This window comes from Syzygium oleosum, unplaced genomic scaffold, assembly GCF_021117445.2.
Source record: "Syzygium oleosum isolate NSW1041296 unplaced genomic scaffold, Sole_v2.1 Sole_v2.02, whole genome shotgun sequence".
NCBI lineage: Eukaryota > Viridiplantae > Streptophyta > Magnoliopsida > Myrtales > Myrtaceae > Syzygium > Syzygium oleosum.
Window position 1 is genome coordinate 18,435,922 of NW_026607486.1, and position 13,402 is coordinate 18,449,323.

The following is a 13,402-nucleotide window of genomic DNA, read 5'->3' on the forward strand; positions in this document are numbered from 1 at the left end:
TTCGGGTACTGGGTTGTGAGAAGAACGGGGCAGGGAAGTTTTCCTCCTGAACTTTTCCTCCCTCGCGAACAAAGCATGAATAAGTATTTTTCCTTTTGTCACACCGGTCCGTTTGATAAAACCTCTTTAGGGTGTCCAACTTTTCTGAAAATATACATGTTACAATATTTAACTACCAAATCATGCTTTCATCGAACAAAATCGTTGAATACGTTTGAGAGAAAGATTCTCATCAGGAAATTTCTGCAACTTTGAAAACCATTCTACCCATTTGAAGAGTTGAGGATAAGAAATTTGCTTTTATTTGAATTTCAGCATTTGGGAGAAAGAAGACATATCTGGTTCAACTACAAAATGATATCCAAGAAGATGAAATTCAAACTTCTTGATGTCATATCTTATTACTGTAGCAATGTATTATTCATCAGTACTGTAGCAAGAAGAAAAACGTGCAAGAAGTCTTTTCAAGCCTCTTATTTGCATCCCCATAATATATTTCCACGCCTAGTATTAGGCCAATTTATTGAGCGGAACCTTCAGCTAATTTATTAAGCGGGCCTAGCTCGCTTGTAATATGGGCCCGCATCATTGTGTTGGGCCAGGTCGGGTCGAATATCGTGCTCAGAAAGAATTGATCAATGCAACTCAATCCTTTAAATTCAAATATAAATTGAAAAAAGAAATTATTGCCATTTGGAAGGAGGAAGAGAATCTATTAAGAAAACGATTAGGCTGCGTTTGGTCGACCGGATAAAAGCCAGGATAGGATATATTTTATCCTATCCTGTGTTTGGTGGTGGTCCAGGATATGATAAGGTCGGATATAGACCGGATAAAAAAATCCGGTGGGGGGTGGGATAGACCCGGATAGAATTTCTAATGCCTATTTTTCCAGAAACCCTATACTCCACTCGCCGTCATCTTCATCTCCACACCTTGTGCGCTTTCACCCAAAAAATTTCTCGGCTTTTTTTCCTTCACTGACTCCTCCGGACCCGTGAATAGCCAAAAAAAAAAAATTATCCTATTTGACTTTAAATCCGTAGTCCACCAAACAGTGGACAGGATATGAAGAAATCCCAGGATTTCTTCATATCCTATCCAGTCATATCCTGTTTAGAAATCCGGACGACCAAACGCAGCCTTAGTGGTTACGGAATGGAAATACTTGTGGACATGAAGTAAGATACAGCTTCGACTCTCACTAGATTTAGTGCAAAATAATATCATATTATATTTGGACTTTGCTAGCATAGCATTGTTCGAGCTACCGTCGGGATATCAGTATGTTGCGATGCATAAATTCTTGAAGGAGTGAACCCCACAATAATTTATAATTATTTATTATTTATTTTTTTATGTCCCAAAATATATTGTTATTCTCACAGTAAATTAATGACAGTCACGTAAGCATTTCTATATTCTAATCACCCCTATAGATCTGTCTTCATATCTTATTTCACTTATTGCGGTGATGAAATGAAAGAAGTGATTTGGCAAAAAAACTGACATGTGAACAGATTCTGATTTGAAAATTAAAAAGAAAAAAAAAACAAGAAAAGAAGAGGCCCAACCTCATTCCATTGTGCAGTAAATAAGGGTAAAGGCAAGGACTTGGGCTCTCACTCTCATGCATCGCATTCGAAATTTCAAAAAGTGGCCAATTTCCTCAGATCCCAAAGCCCCAAGCGAGCTTCCCCGAAAGAGGGATGGAGAGTCGACATCGACATTTTCGAAGTGGGGTCACAGCATAAAAATCAAATTTTTTAAGGAAAAAGAAAGCCATAAACTAGTTATTTTCGGGAATAGAATAAAGATTTTTGGATAGAAATTATTTTCGAGAATAAAATAGTTGCGAAACGCACCCTAAAAGCCCGTGACATCGACATGATTCTGTTCTGTTTTGCACCCTAAAAGCCCGGGACATCCACACGATTCTGTTCTGTTTTTCAACCGTTTCCCAATGCAGTCACCCAAAAGAGCAATAAATTCGTTGAGAGAAATAAATTAAAAGGAAGGAAAGAGGGAGAGAGAGAGAGAGATTGCTTTTATTGGCCCCATTTAGCAAATTTCTGGGCATTAAAGGACCTTCCTTTCCTCAGCTGCATAAAGGGTCACTTCATGCTCTTCGCTCCCTCACTCCCAAACTCTCCGTCTCTCTCTCTGTTCCTCTCACTCTTTTTCTTTTTCACTTCGTGTGAGTACCGAGAAGTAGTCTCTCTGCTTCCTGAGGGGGTCTATCAGAACATTTATCCGATAAATCAGACCGACATTGCCATTCCTTCACTTCAATCACTTTACCTTTTTTCTTTTTGCTGGGGCTCTTTTTTGTGTTCAAACGTTCGAAGCAAAGAATAATCCCCATTAGCACTATTTCATCCCACATTTCTGATTCCCCATTACAAACTCAAAGACTGTCCAAACGCTCTCTGTTTCCTAATACTTGGCATTCCTGGGAAGTTTCGGTCACATTACGGAGAGGCTCGCGAGGCTCACCATTTCGATGGCTCCTCTGCTTCTGGTGCTGGTTCTGTGCATACCCACCATGGTTCTTGGTGGTCATGACTATGGGCAAGCTCTGAGCAAGAGCATCCTCTTCTTTGAAGCTCAGAGGTCTGGCCATCTCCCCAGGAACCAGAGGGTCTCCTGGAGGGCCAACTCTGGCCTTAACGATGGCAAAGCCAGCGGAGTAAGTCGCACTTTCTCCTCCTTTTTTGGCTACCCTTATCACCAAATGGCAAAAGAAAAAAGAATTCGACACAATCTGCTAAACGGAACTTGACTGTTTCTTTTTGGACGTTTATTCTCTTTGGGGGGATCTACAGGTGGATCTGGTGGGAGGGTATTATGATGCAGGGGACAACGTGAAGTTTGGGCTGCCAATGGCGTTCACAGTGACGATGATGTCGTGGAGCATACTGGAGTATGGGAAGCAGATGGCCAAGAGCGGCGAGCTTGGCCACGCCATGGAGGCCGTCAAATGGGGCACCGACTACTTCATCAAGGCCCATCCTCATCCCTATGTCCTCTATGGAGAGGTTAGCAAAACTCATTCAGAAACTTCTTCTTTCTTTTCTCAAATGAATCTTCAGTCACAAACTAATCACAAAATCGATGCATGAACAAGTAGGGGCCTCCATCTAGTTTGATAATTACATACATTGATATTGATTATGGGGGTATCTTTCTGCTTTCTCTTTCTCTCTCTCTCTCTCTCCGTCGCTTTCAATGGATTTATCTTGTGCTCTTTCTGTAGGTAAAACAGAGAGCAATTTGGTTTGAACATTATTTTATGAATTAAATGTTGATAACGGTTTCTTTTGATGCGGTTTGGGGAATGCGATATTGGAATTGTCGCTTAGGTGGGGGATGGAAACAGCGACCACTACTGCTGGCAGAGGCCCGAGGACATGACCACCGACAGGAGGGCGTACCGGATCGACCCGAGCAACCCCGGGTCGGACCTCGCCGGGGAGACCGCCGCCGCCATGGCCGCCGCCTCCCTCGTCTTCCGCCGCCACGACCCCGCCTACTCTGCCGAGCTCCTCCGCCATGCCCAACAGGTTTCGCACTAGTTCGATTTACAGAAAGGCATTTTTGAATTGGATGTGGAGCTTGGTCGGTGCGAGCAGACACCTGTTTACTTGCATTCATAGAGATGGACCACCTAGTGACCTAGCTAACTCCTCTACATCACATTGTCCTTGGCCAAGAAAATCTTACTAAAAAAAAAGCTGATTTAAAAGGAACTAATTATTAAATTTAAGGGAAAAAACCACCAAAAACCCTAAACTTTGTCATTTGTGACACATTTACCCCGAACTTTTTTTTGTGACACCAAAAACCCCAAACTTTGCTTTTTGTGATACATTTATCCCAATGTATTTAGTCCATGGGCATTTTCGTCTTTTTTGCTTTTTCTTTTTTTTTTTTTTCTTTTTTTTTCCTTTCCGGCGAGGGGGGCCCTCGCCGGCGTAGAGCGAGGGCGGCCCTCGCCAGATCCGGCGAGGGCGGCCCTCGCCGGCGTCGGGCGAGGTTCGCCCTCGCCCGACTCAGCGAGGTCGACCCTCGCCGGCGCCGGCGAGGGTCGCCCTCGCTCTGGGCGAGCGAGGGCGGCCCTCGCCCGACGCCGGCAAGGGCGGCCCTCGCTCGACGTCGGCGAGGGCGACCCTCGCCAGATCGGGCGAGGGCGACCCTCGCCAGATCCGGCGATGGGCAGTGTTGTAGCAAACGCGGAAAAGCAAACACAGAACACGAGGATTTACGTGGTTCGATCACAACGTGATCTACGTCCACGGGCGAGGTAAGGCAAGATTCCACTATAATCAAAGAGAGTACAGTTTTCAGAAGTCGAAACAACGACAAAAGCTCACGGCTCACAAAACTCTCCGAAAACAAAATTCTCTCTGTATTTCAATGAGAAAACCTAGCCGCGGTATAAATAGTGCTCCCCAAAAAAATTTCCTCGGGGGCGTAGCCCCCGAACCCCTCGAAACATTGGTTCGTTGCTCCAGCTCGGGCGGACCGCCATAGAGATTTGTTCACTTGCTACGAGTTGGGCCTATCGGCCCAACTCTCCGCGTCACGAACTAAATCTCAATTTTTGGGTCGCACAAAAATATGTCGGGTCGGGTGTTGAACCGGATCGAGAACATAAAATTCAAGACATATTTAACAGGCAGCCCTCGCCGGAAAGGGAAAAAAAAAAAAAGCAAAAAAGACGAAAATGCCCATGGACTAAATACATTGGGGTAAATGTGTCACAAAAAGCAAAGTTCGGGGTTTTTGGTGTCACAAAAAAAAGTTTGGGATAAATATGTCACAAATGGCAAAATTTGGGGTTTTTGGTGGTTTTTTCCCTAAATTTAAAAAGCCGCTGGTGAAAATTTAAATCTCCTTATGGTATTCTACCTCAATTAATGCAACATGAGTATCCTTTTTTCCTTTATAGCATGATGTTTCCTTATCCCATCCAAAACATTTCGTACCGGTCGGTTTAAAAATCAAATTCGCAATTATTGATACTATCTTGGCATGTGTATATAGGGTCTAATAAGGGTCTATGCAAATAATCTTAAAAAAAAAAAGGGGGAGACTTTACTTAAAATCGAATTTTAAAAGGAAGTCATTTATTCTAAACTTCAACTTGGATGACAAATTCATAATCGAATTTAAAAAAATTAATTTGGATTTGGGCGTAAAAAGAAATAATTAAAGAACGATGATAAATGGCGGCAATGAAGCTCGGCGTTAGGATTTGGATCTTCTTGGTAAGGCACACAGTATTGCGCCTAGATTTAAATCGTACCGCTGAATCTGGACCGTCCACGTGTACCGATCGAGCGCGACTCCTCGTCCTTCTGCCGTATCTCGTCACGTGAGAGGACACTGTCGGCGTCGGCCAACCTTCTTCCTTTACTAGTTTTTTTATTTTTTATTTTGCATTATTTTGTCCTCTATCTTCTATTAAATTGCAGTAAAAATAAAGAACCCAATCAAAACAACACAAAAAAGAAGAGAACAAGTATCTTAAGAATTCCTATTATGCTAAAAAAAATGTATATAATTTACGTAAATTTTCCTTTTTCCTTTTTCTTTCTTTTTGTTGGGCGAAAAAGGAAAATGACAACGAGACTTTGCTTGGGTGTCTTTTTTTTTTTTGTTTCTTCTTTTTTTTTTCCAGCTATTTGAGTTTGCGGACAAATACAGAGGGAAATACGACGACAGCATCACCCTGGCCCAGAAGTACTATCGATCAGTCAGTGGTTACAACGTGAGTGTCTCGGCATGACTGTCCGTATCAACTGTTCATTTTCCATGTCTAGATACTCGTAGATGCGTATAAAGATGGTGATTAGTTTGAGTCATGTCATAAGTTTCAGGGTTGGTTCATGTTGCATCTGTTTGAGATTTGCTAGCTACAAATGCGCTTGAGATTAACAGTACCTCGCAACGACTCTGTTTATCGAGATCATGTGTTGCGATCGAATCAAAGCCGAGGGTTCGTATGTGCGCGTCGTAAAGAAAGGATTAAGATGGACTTGTTGGTTTTTTTCTTGGGGTGGTGCAGGATGAGCTGTTGTGGGCAGCTGCGTGGCTGTTCCGGGCAACAAACAATCAATATTACTTGGAGTACCTGGGCAAGAATGGCGACTCCCTTGGTGGGACAGGATGGGCCATGACTGAATTCAGCTGGGATGTCAAGTATGCCGGTGTTCAGACGCTTGTGTCGAAGGTCGCTTCTTTTCTTCAATCACAGCACACATCAACCAAATCTCTTATCACTCGCTCGATCACCCATTTTATTCATTCGGCTAGAGACGAAATTGCATATTAACATGTCGGGCTCACCTCGTCTCGTTTAGTTGATCATTGGCATTATAGTTGTCGCATAATGCCAGTGTGGCTCGTCGCCACTCGGCTCTGTGAAGTTCAGTTGCTTATTAATGGGATGTATCCCGATATACGGGAGTTACAGACACAATGGATTAGTTTCTTATCATTCAATCTGCATATTGACGTGCGTAAACTCGCCATAGATCATGTGCGGTTTCTTGGTCGAATTTGATGAAGTCTTGGACTCTTAGTTCAACAAAGGATAAGCTCCGTGAGTTAGTAAAATCGATCTTTGATTTATGATAGGTGATTTTGTAATCATGCGGATTAGATGGTTCCTCTATACTAGGCAACAACATCACTCTGTTGTAGCGGTTTGGATGAGGAAGCTTGACTGGGTTCTTGTGTGTTGCTTCCACTGCAGATTCTGATGCAAGGGAGAGCAGGTCACTATGCACCGGTATTCGAGAGGTACCAGCAGAAGGCGGAGTACTTTATGTGCTCGTGCCTCGGCAGAGGGACTAGGAATGTCCAGAGGACACCCGGCGGTCTCATGTTCCGCCAGCGGGGGAACAACTTACAGTTCGTCACCAGTGCCTCATTCCTGATGACTGTCTATTCCGATTACCTCGCGTCTTCTAGAAGGAACTTGCACTGCTCCTCGGGTGCCATCGCTCCTTCTGCGCTCTTCTCGTTCGCAAAATCACAGGCACGTTAATGATTCCTGACTCTCTCGCGTCTTTTCCTGGTTCAATTTATAGTCTAGTGAATTCATAAGAAATACAATAAGGAACCAGCTAACAAGTGCATCGACGAGATGAAAGGGCAAAGATTCAATCAATTGCTGGAGCATAAATCATTACACTTGCAGGTGGACTATATTCTTGGGGACAACCCAAGAGCAACAAGTTACATGGTGGGGTATGGAACCAACCACCCGAGGCAAGTCCACCACCGGGCTTCTTCGATCGTCTCTTTTAAGGTCAACCCCACATTCGTGAGCTGCCGAGGAGGCTATGCAACCTGGTTCAGCAGAAAGGCCGGCAATCCGAATCTCCTGACTGGTGCAATAGTCGGCGGACCTGATGCCTATGACAATTTTGTAGACCAGAGGAACAACTACGAGCAAACCGAGCCAGCCACATACAACAATGCACCTCTCCTCGGCGTGCTTGCAAGGCTAAGTGGAGGCCACGGCGGATATAACCAGCTTCTTCCAGGTGAATAGATCATGATAATGAATGTTATATCCAAATTTTGTTTTGATTAGAAGCAGCATTTTGGACTAACTCCCTGGTTGTTCATCATTGACTAATAAGCATCTTCGTGCAGTTGAGCTTCCTGCCCTAAAACCGATTGTTTCGCGACCAAATCCAGTCCCAGGTAATTGAATTGTCTATAAATCCAATAACACATTTCTTCTTTTCTGGTGGGAATGTCTACATCTTAGATCCGACTTATATCATTGATACTAATAGGAACAGAACCATTATATCATTTGATTCGTCCATCCTAGAAAAAAAGAGATAAGCAAAAGCTTTACATTAGTGTGCAAAAATGGTGATGACTGGATGAGACATCAATACTCTAAGTTAAAGAGATTCATCGCTGATTCATCGCAAATTTGCGACGGACAAATACCATCCGTTGCAAATTTGCGACGGACAAAGACCGTCCGTCGCAAATTGGTGGCCGGTCGCCGGAACAACAAAAACAGAAAAAAATGTCAATAAAAAAAAATTCGCACCCAACGATGAATCAAAAGGACATGACCATATTAGTTGCATGTTTAGTCACGAAATTAGCTACGATACTTACCGGTGGAAAAGCTTCACCGAGATTGATTTCTGGACGCACGGATTATTGAGAGAAATGATAGAAGGAGAAGGTGAGAGAAAAGCGGGCAACCTGACGAATCACTACTGAGAGAGAGAGAGAATTGACGGGTGGGGTGGGGTGCATATCAAAAAATTAATTTTTCGTCACAAATTAACGACGAACCCTTTTTCGTCGCAAAATCCGTCGCAATTTGCGACGGATAAAATATTCGTCGCGACGGAAAATAAATCCGTCGCAAATTTGCGACGAAAAATTAATCGTCGCAAATTTGCGACGGAACTAGCGACAAGCAACTTTCCGTCGCAAATTTGCGACGGAATTATTTTCCGTCGGAAATTCCGTCGCAAATTCCGTCGCAAATTTGCGACGGATTTATAGTTTGTCGCAAATTAGCGACGAAAATAATCCGTCGCAATAATCATGTTTTTTTGTAGTGAATAGGCACAATGTCAGAACAATATGCACATGGGTACAATGTACCTTAACTGTATACTGTGAGGATCTTGCACGTACGATCTAAACAAGGGTAACTTGAATCTCAAACAGTAAAAGTTCATTGACCGAAATAATTGATATTTCATACTTGATTGGAAATTTTCAAGGGATAAATGTAATTTCTATCAAACTTCCAATAATTTCTTGTTAGTAATTTCATTTGATCATATGATTAATAACTTTCTAAACGCGTTAATAAATCATGAATTTAGAGTCGAGATATAGGACAACGTATCACTCAAACTCGACCTTTACAAGAGCTAAAGCTTGGCCCTCTATTTAACATCAACTCGAGCTACTTGAGGTCGACCCAGCTACGTGCTTAACGGCTTGATTTGATCATAATTGAAGCTCAAGTTAAGCTATAACTTCAGACTCGGCTCGAACTTGAGTGTACAGCATTTGAATGACACGGTTTTCACGTTTCCCGTACTTCTCCAATAGGATCCAGCGAGGCAAAGCTCGAGTTCACGCCTTACAATGCTTGAGGTCGGCCCATTCTCAGCTCGACTTGACAAAAACTGACGGAGACAAGGCTAAATAAGCTCCCCGCACATAGATTTGCCAATGCATGCCCTTGTGTTTAACGAACTTGGACTTATGTCACTAAGTTGCATTATCTCTCCAAGATCATTGGGTGAGGAAGATCTCATGATCCTTAATGGGTCGGCAAAATCCACAATCCCTATCTCATCGCCATGGTGAGTTTACCAAAGCATTTTCCAATGGGTAATCACTTCATGCATGGAATCACCAAGCATAACGAACCACCCTCTCATATAGTATATATATGTGAGCAAGCCTAACAATCCACAAATGCAAGCACATGCGAACACACGTACACACACAAACGATCTCCTTATCTCCATAGAAAACACGCTTCACTCTGCACAATAGCTCGGAAATGGCACGTCTCGGAAAGTGCTTTGTCAATGTCGCAACAGTGGTGATGACGTTGGTGCTGATTCTTCCGTCCTCGAGCTATGCCGCTACGTATTATGTAGGGGACCAGGATGGCTGGACTTATGATGTTGACTTCAACTCCTGGGTTGCCGGCAAGACTTTCTATGTCGGTGATGTTTTAGGTAATCAAGTTTACCGAAGTAGTGATAAGAGTAGGAAATGCATTTGAGCATGCATGCGCTAAAGCAGCATATCTACATGAACATCACTTACTAATGCCTAACGATCATCATGTATGATCTGTTGAGATTCGACTTCTATTCAGATTTGGGTAGATGGGAAAGCCTTTTTCTCATCTCAAAAATAGCGATAGTACTCGTAGGAGTGTTGTTATTTCCCGTTGTGCTTACTACTTGGACCGAATTGATTCTGAGGATTAATGTAATTGGCAGTTTTCATCTATGACAACACCCAGCATAACGTGTTCTCAGTCGATGCAAATGGGTACAACACATGCTCAACGAACAAGTATTACGGGAGCTATGCTAGTGGCAACGACCAGATAACACTGACTGCGGCGGGCGACTGGTACTTCATTTGTTCGTATCACTGCAATTACGCTAGCCAGAAGGTTGCAATCACTGCCTATTCATCGTGAAGTGACGTCAATGTGGTCTACCGAGGCAGGATTTCACGGGTCTTAGCACCCGCTACACAGTAGATCTCAAGGTGTTTTGGTCTGTTTAGTATTGGCAGTTACTCTCAAGGCCTTTCATTTTGGTGTGTTTACTTTCTGGTTTTCTCATAGTATGAAGAAGGGAAATGAGGTTGGAAATTGTCTCAATAACTAAGGCATGTAATGGCCTCAATAAAATGGTTTGAGTGCTTTGCCTTATTAATTAAGGATCAATAAGAGAGGTCCACTTATTCTTTGAACCCCCTGGTTACCTGCTTCTTCCTTTCTATATATCTGGATTTCGAAGCTCATGGAGAACTGAGACAAATCCTTCTTTCTAATTTTTTACATTCCAGGAACATTTTAGTCGAAAATATCAGATATTCACCATGTTAAAGATGCCCTTCACATCCTTCTTCATGGTTTCGGCTATGAAAAGCCATTTGGGGTTACAGAAGTGCCTCTCGCAATTAAATCATATATTCTGACGTAGTTTTGGTTCTTTTTACATTGATCGAGTTAGAAATGCTTGAATGAGGTGAAGCCAGGGGAATTTGAACAAAGTGCCTTATGTCGATCCAGTGCTTATGTTCCATTTGGAGTGACTTTCATTGTTTCAAATTTTGAGATTTTCATAGTTTTGCTTCTACTTATCCACAGTAAAATCAGATTTGACGAAAGAGATGGCGAACTCGTTCAGCCAATTCTTAATATAGGTCGTTCAATGTCACCTTCTTCGTTCAAATTTACTAAAAATCACCCAAAAAATCAAACATGAGATTTATTCCACAAACTGGACGATAGATTTCACTTCATGAGGAAGCTGATGATGACATGTAAGTAAATTTCTTTTATTCGAGGATGATATGTTGTTGATAAATGCTAGTTCTTTTCTCTTGTGGAAGATCCATATTTGTAGGACAAATAGGCCCCGAGAGCTACAATCACCACAATTGCCACCCCCATGTTCACAACCAGTTGCCTGTCTTCGTTCGAACCTCTGGTCAGCCCCTTCACTGCCCTCTTCACAGCACCCACCAAATCCTCGGTTTCAGTCACTTTCTTGCCTGAGATGGCTTTTGGAATGCCAAGCTTTTGTGCATCATCATCTAATCTGGCCTCGATGTTATTCTTCCTCGAAACCTCTATCTCTCCGTTCTTCTGCACATTGTCCTCATTCTGTGATGATGTTTTGTTTCCCTTATCATGTGCAGTCTGTTGATATTTGGGTTTCTCGATCGTCTGCGATTCATTGGCAGGTCTATCGCCCTTGTCCTTTGCTCCAATTCCCGAGCCTTCATCGACTCTATATGCAGCACGGTCCGAAATCGCATTCGTTGCAGCTTCTTTAGGCTTGACCCGGCTTGCATTCTGTGATGTTGGGTCACTGGAGGAGGCTTTTGGAGGGGCATCTTCTAGACCCTTTTGATGTTTTGGCTGATCAACGGCTTCCTTCGCGCCAGCGACCGCCTTGTCTTCGCTCTTCTTCTTTCCGATGTCATCGCTTGAAGTGGTCTTTGGGGGAACATTTTGTTGACCAACCTTAGGAGATTTTGGCTCTTTTTCAGTGCTCAAAGATTGTTTCGGAGTCCTCACTTGGGGTGGTGCTTCTTTAGGAGGGACTTGCGTGACGGTTTTCTTTGGCAGAGTTAAGACGAGAGTTCCGTGCTCGAACTTGCCCCTGATCTCGCCCGGCTTGCAATTCTCCGGGACACGGAATTCCGTGCCGAAACGGCTGAATTTGTCGGGCCCCAGAGGACGCTCTCCACAGACTTTCACAGTTGGCGGTCGCTCATTATATGTGACCCTGATTTGCTCCTTCGCAAAACCTGTGCATCAACATATTCGCATACGATGTGAAAAGGCCGAATTTCGAGTTATCATGTTGGTGACGAGGATTACATCATGGTCGGCTGAACCAATTGCGCTAGATGGAAACTCAGGACATGTCTTGATATCAAGAAATTATGACGCACGTACTAAACTGAATCGAACCGCAAAACATAATGCAACTTTGATTCTGGGATCGGGCGAAGCAAGAAAAGGGAGGAGACGAAATGTTGATGGAGAAACAAGGATGATACCAAGAAGAAAAAGGAAGAGATACGCCAAACCTGGAAGAGAAACGCTCAAGAAATTCGCAGTCGGTTCTTCCCGCCACTCGAACTTGGGCTCAAAATCCTCGTACACGGGACAGCCCAACGCTTGCGCCATCCGGCCAGCAACAGTCCTGGATGTTCTCGGCCCTGTCGCCATTAACGTGCCTTGTATTTTCTTCCTCCTCCTTAACTATTGATCGGATATAGTTATTCGTAGTGCGTCTTTTGCTTGATCGCAAGATAGACATTTTGCCCGGCGCTGTTGGTCCGTATATATAGTCTTCGACGATGGTATTGGTAATGCCCGCGGCGTACGAAGGCTTCTTGCGTTTTGTGTCTGATACGTGAGATTATTCCTTGTTGATTGCTGTGGTCCATCTCTTTGTTGATGTTTTTGGAGTCTGTTTCGTCGTAAATGTCCTCACGACGAAATATAATTCCCCGAAAGTAGTTCTTTGGCTCTTAATGAAAGGAGACTGAGTTCTAGATCTAATTCCGGACAGGAGCAATCCAGGCGTGAATAAGGAACTTGATTTATATAGAAAATCTAGACGAATCCATCCAATTGCTAGTGGCGTCTGAAGTTACAAAGACCCGAGCAACTATAGCTAAGGAAATTTAAAGTACGAAACTGGAGAGTAAAGACTATAACTATGGAAGCTGAAAGTGCGAAACTTGGAAATAAAGATAAAAGACAACATTTGTTTTGTTCATGTGTGCCGGGGGGTTTTCTGTTGGTAATCAGATGCTATTTATAGCGTAGACTTGGTAACCGTTCTTGGTGTTGTATCCAATCTCTACCGTTGATTTAATCTTTACCGTTCATGTGATGACACCTGTTTATCAACCGTTATCGATCTTATCTTTTGTATGAAGTGAGAACCGCTTTTAAGCCCATTTAGTCTCTGAAATGATAACCGTCATTGAGCCCATTGGTTCTCTGTCTGACACCTATCCCTTGGGATGATAACCGTCATCGAGCCTTTTCTCCATTCGACACCTGTTTCTCGAAATGATAACCGTCATCGAACCTTTTCTCCATTCGACACCTGTT

At 43.2% G+C, this 13,402-nt stretch overlaps 3 protein-coding genes across 4 annotated transcripts; 2 read left to right on the plus strand and 1 right to left on the minus strand.

Annotated features, from left to right (window-relative positions):
- Nucleotides 1-1,985: 1,985 nt before the first annotated feature.
- LOC115668149 (endoglucanase 6-like) lies at nt 1,986-7,930 on the plus strand. Of its 2 annotated transcripts, none has more exons than XM_056305036.1 (8): nt 1,986-2,689; nt 2,826-3,038; nt 3,363-3,563; nt 5,684-5,773; nt 6,071-6,235; nt 6,761-7,045; nt 7,208-7,556; nt 7,656-7,708. In XM_056305036.1, the coding sequence occupies exons 1-8, from the start codon at nt 2,504-2,506 to the stop codon at nt 7,670-7,672; spliced, it is 1,506 nt and encodes a 501-aa protein (XP_056161011.1). In that variant the 5' UTR covers nt 1,986-2,503; the 3' UTR covers nt 7,673-7,708. The 2 variants fall into 2 exon arrangements, with proteins under 2 accessions (XP_056161011.1, XP_056161004.1); XM_056305029.1 differs by having other exon boundaries at nt 1,988-2,689; nt 7,669-7,930.
- A 1,644-nt stretch (nt 7,931-9,574) lies between these two features.
- Nucleotides 9,575-10,231, plus strand: LOC130137332 (blue copper protein-like). Its single transcript, XM_056308119.1, has 2 exons — nt 9,575-9,755; nt 10,026-10,231. Exons 1-2 carry the CDS (start codon nt 9,575-9,577, stop codon nt 10,229-10,231), a joined length of 387 nt encoding a protein of 128 aa, XP_056164094.1.
- An 827-nt stretch (nt 10,232-11,058) lies between these two features.
- Nucleotides 11,059-12,576, minus strand: LOC130137440 (inactive protein RESTRICTED TEV MOVEMENT 2-like). The gene is made up of 2 exons (XM_056308740.1): nt 12,364-12,576; nt 11,059-12,078 (listed from the first exon to the last, which is right to left on the minus strand). The coding sequence occupies exons 1-2, from the start codon at nt 12,503-12,505 to the stop codon at nt 11,132-11,134; spliced, it is 1,089 nt and encodes a 362-aa protein (XP_056164715.1). The 5' UTR covers nt 12,506-12,576; the 3' UTR covers nt 11,059-11,131.
- Between the last annotated feature and the right edge of the window lie 826 nt (nt 12,577-13,402).

What these genes read in the sequence shown, in the direction of transcription:
- LOC115668149 (XM_056305029.1), top strand. Translation starts at nt 2,504, where the DNA reads ATGGCTCCTCTGCTTCTGGTGCTGGTTCTGTGCATACCCACCATGGTT. An exon ending in CCTATGTCCTCTATGGAGAG is followed by an intron (nt 3,039 to 3,362) that starts GTTAGCAAAACT and finishes ATTGTCGCTTAG; the next exon opens with GTGGGGGATGGAAACAGCGA. An exon ending in ATATAACCAGCTTCTTCCAG is followed by an intron (nt 7,557 to 7,668) that starts GTGAATAGATCA and finishes ATCTTCGTGCAG; the next exon opens with TTGAGCTTCCTGCCCTAAAA.
- LOC130137440 (XM_056308740.1), bottom strand. Translation starts at nt 12,505, where the DNA reads ATGGCGACAGGGCCGAGAACATCCAGGACTGTTGCTGGCCGGATGGCG. An exon ending in CTTGAGCGTTTCTCTTCCAG is followed by an intron (nt 12,079 to 12,363) that starts GTTTGGCGTATC and finishes GTTGATGCACAG; the next exon opens with GTTTTGCGAAGGAGCAAATC.
- LOC130137332 (XM_056308119.1), top strand. Translation starts at nt 9,575, where the DNA reads ATGGCACGTCTCGGAAAGTGCTTTGTCAATGTCGCAACAGTGGTGATG. An exon ending in CTATGTCGGTGATGTTTTAG is followed by an intron (nt 9,756 to 10,025) that starts GTAATCAAGTTT and finishes TGTAATTGGCAG; the next exon opens with TTTTCATCTATGACAACACC.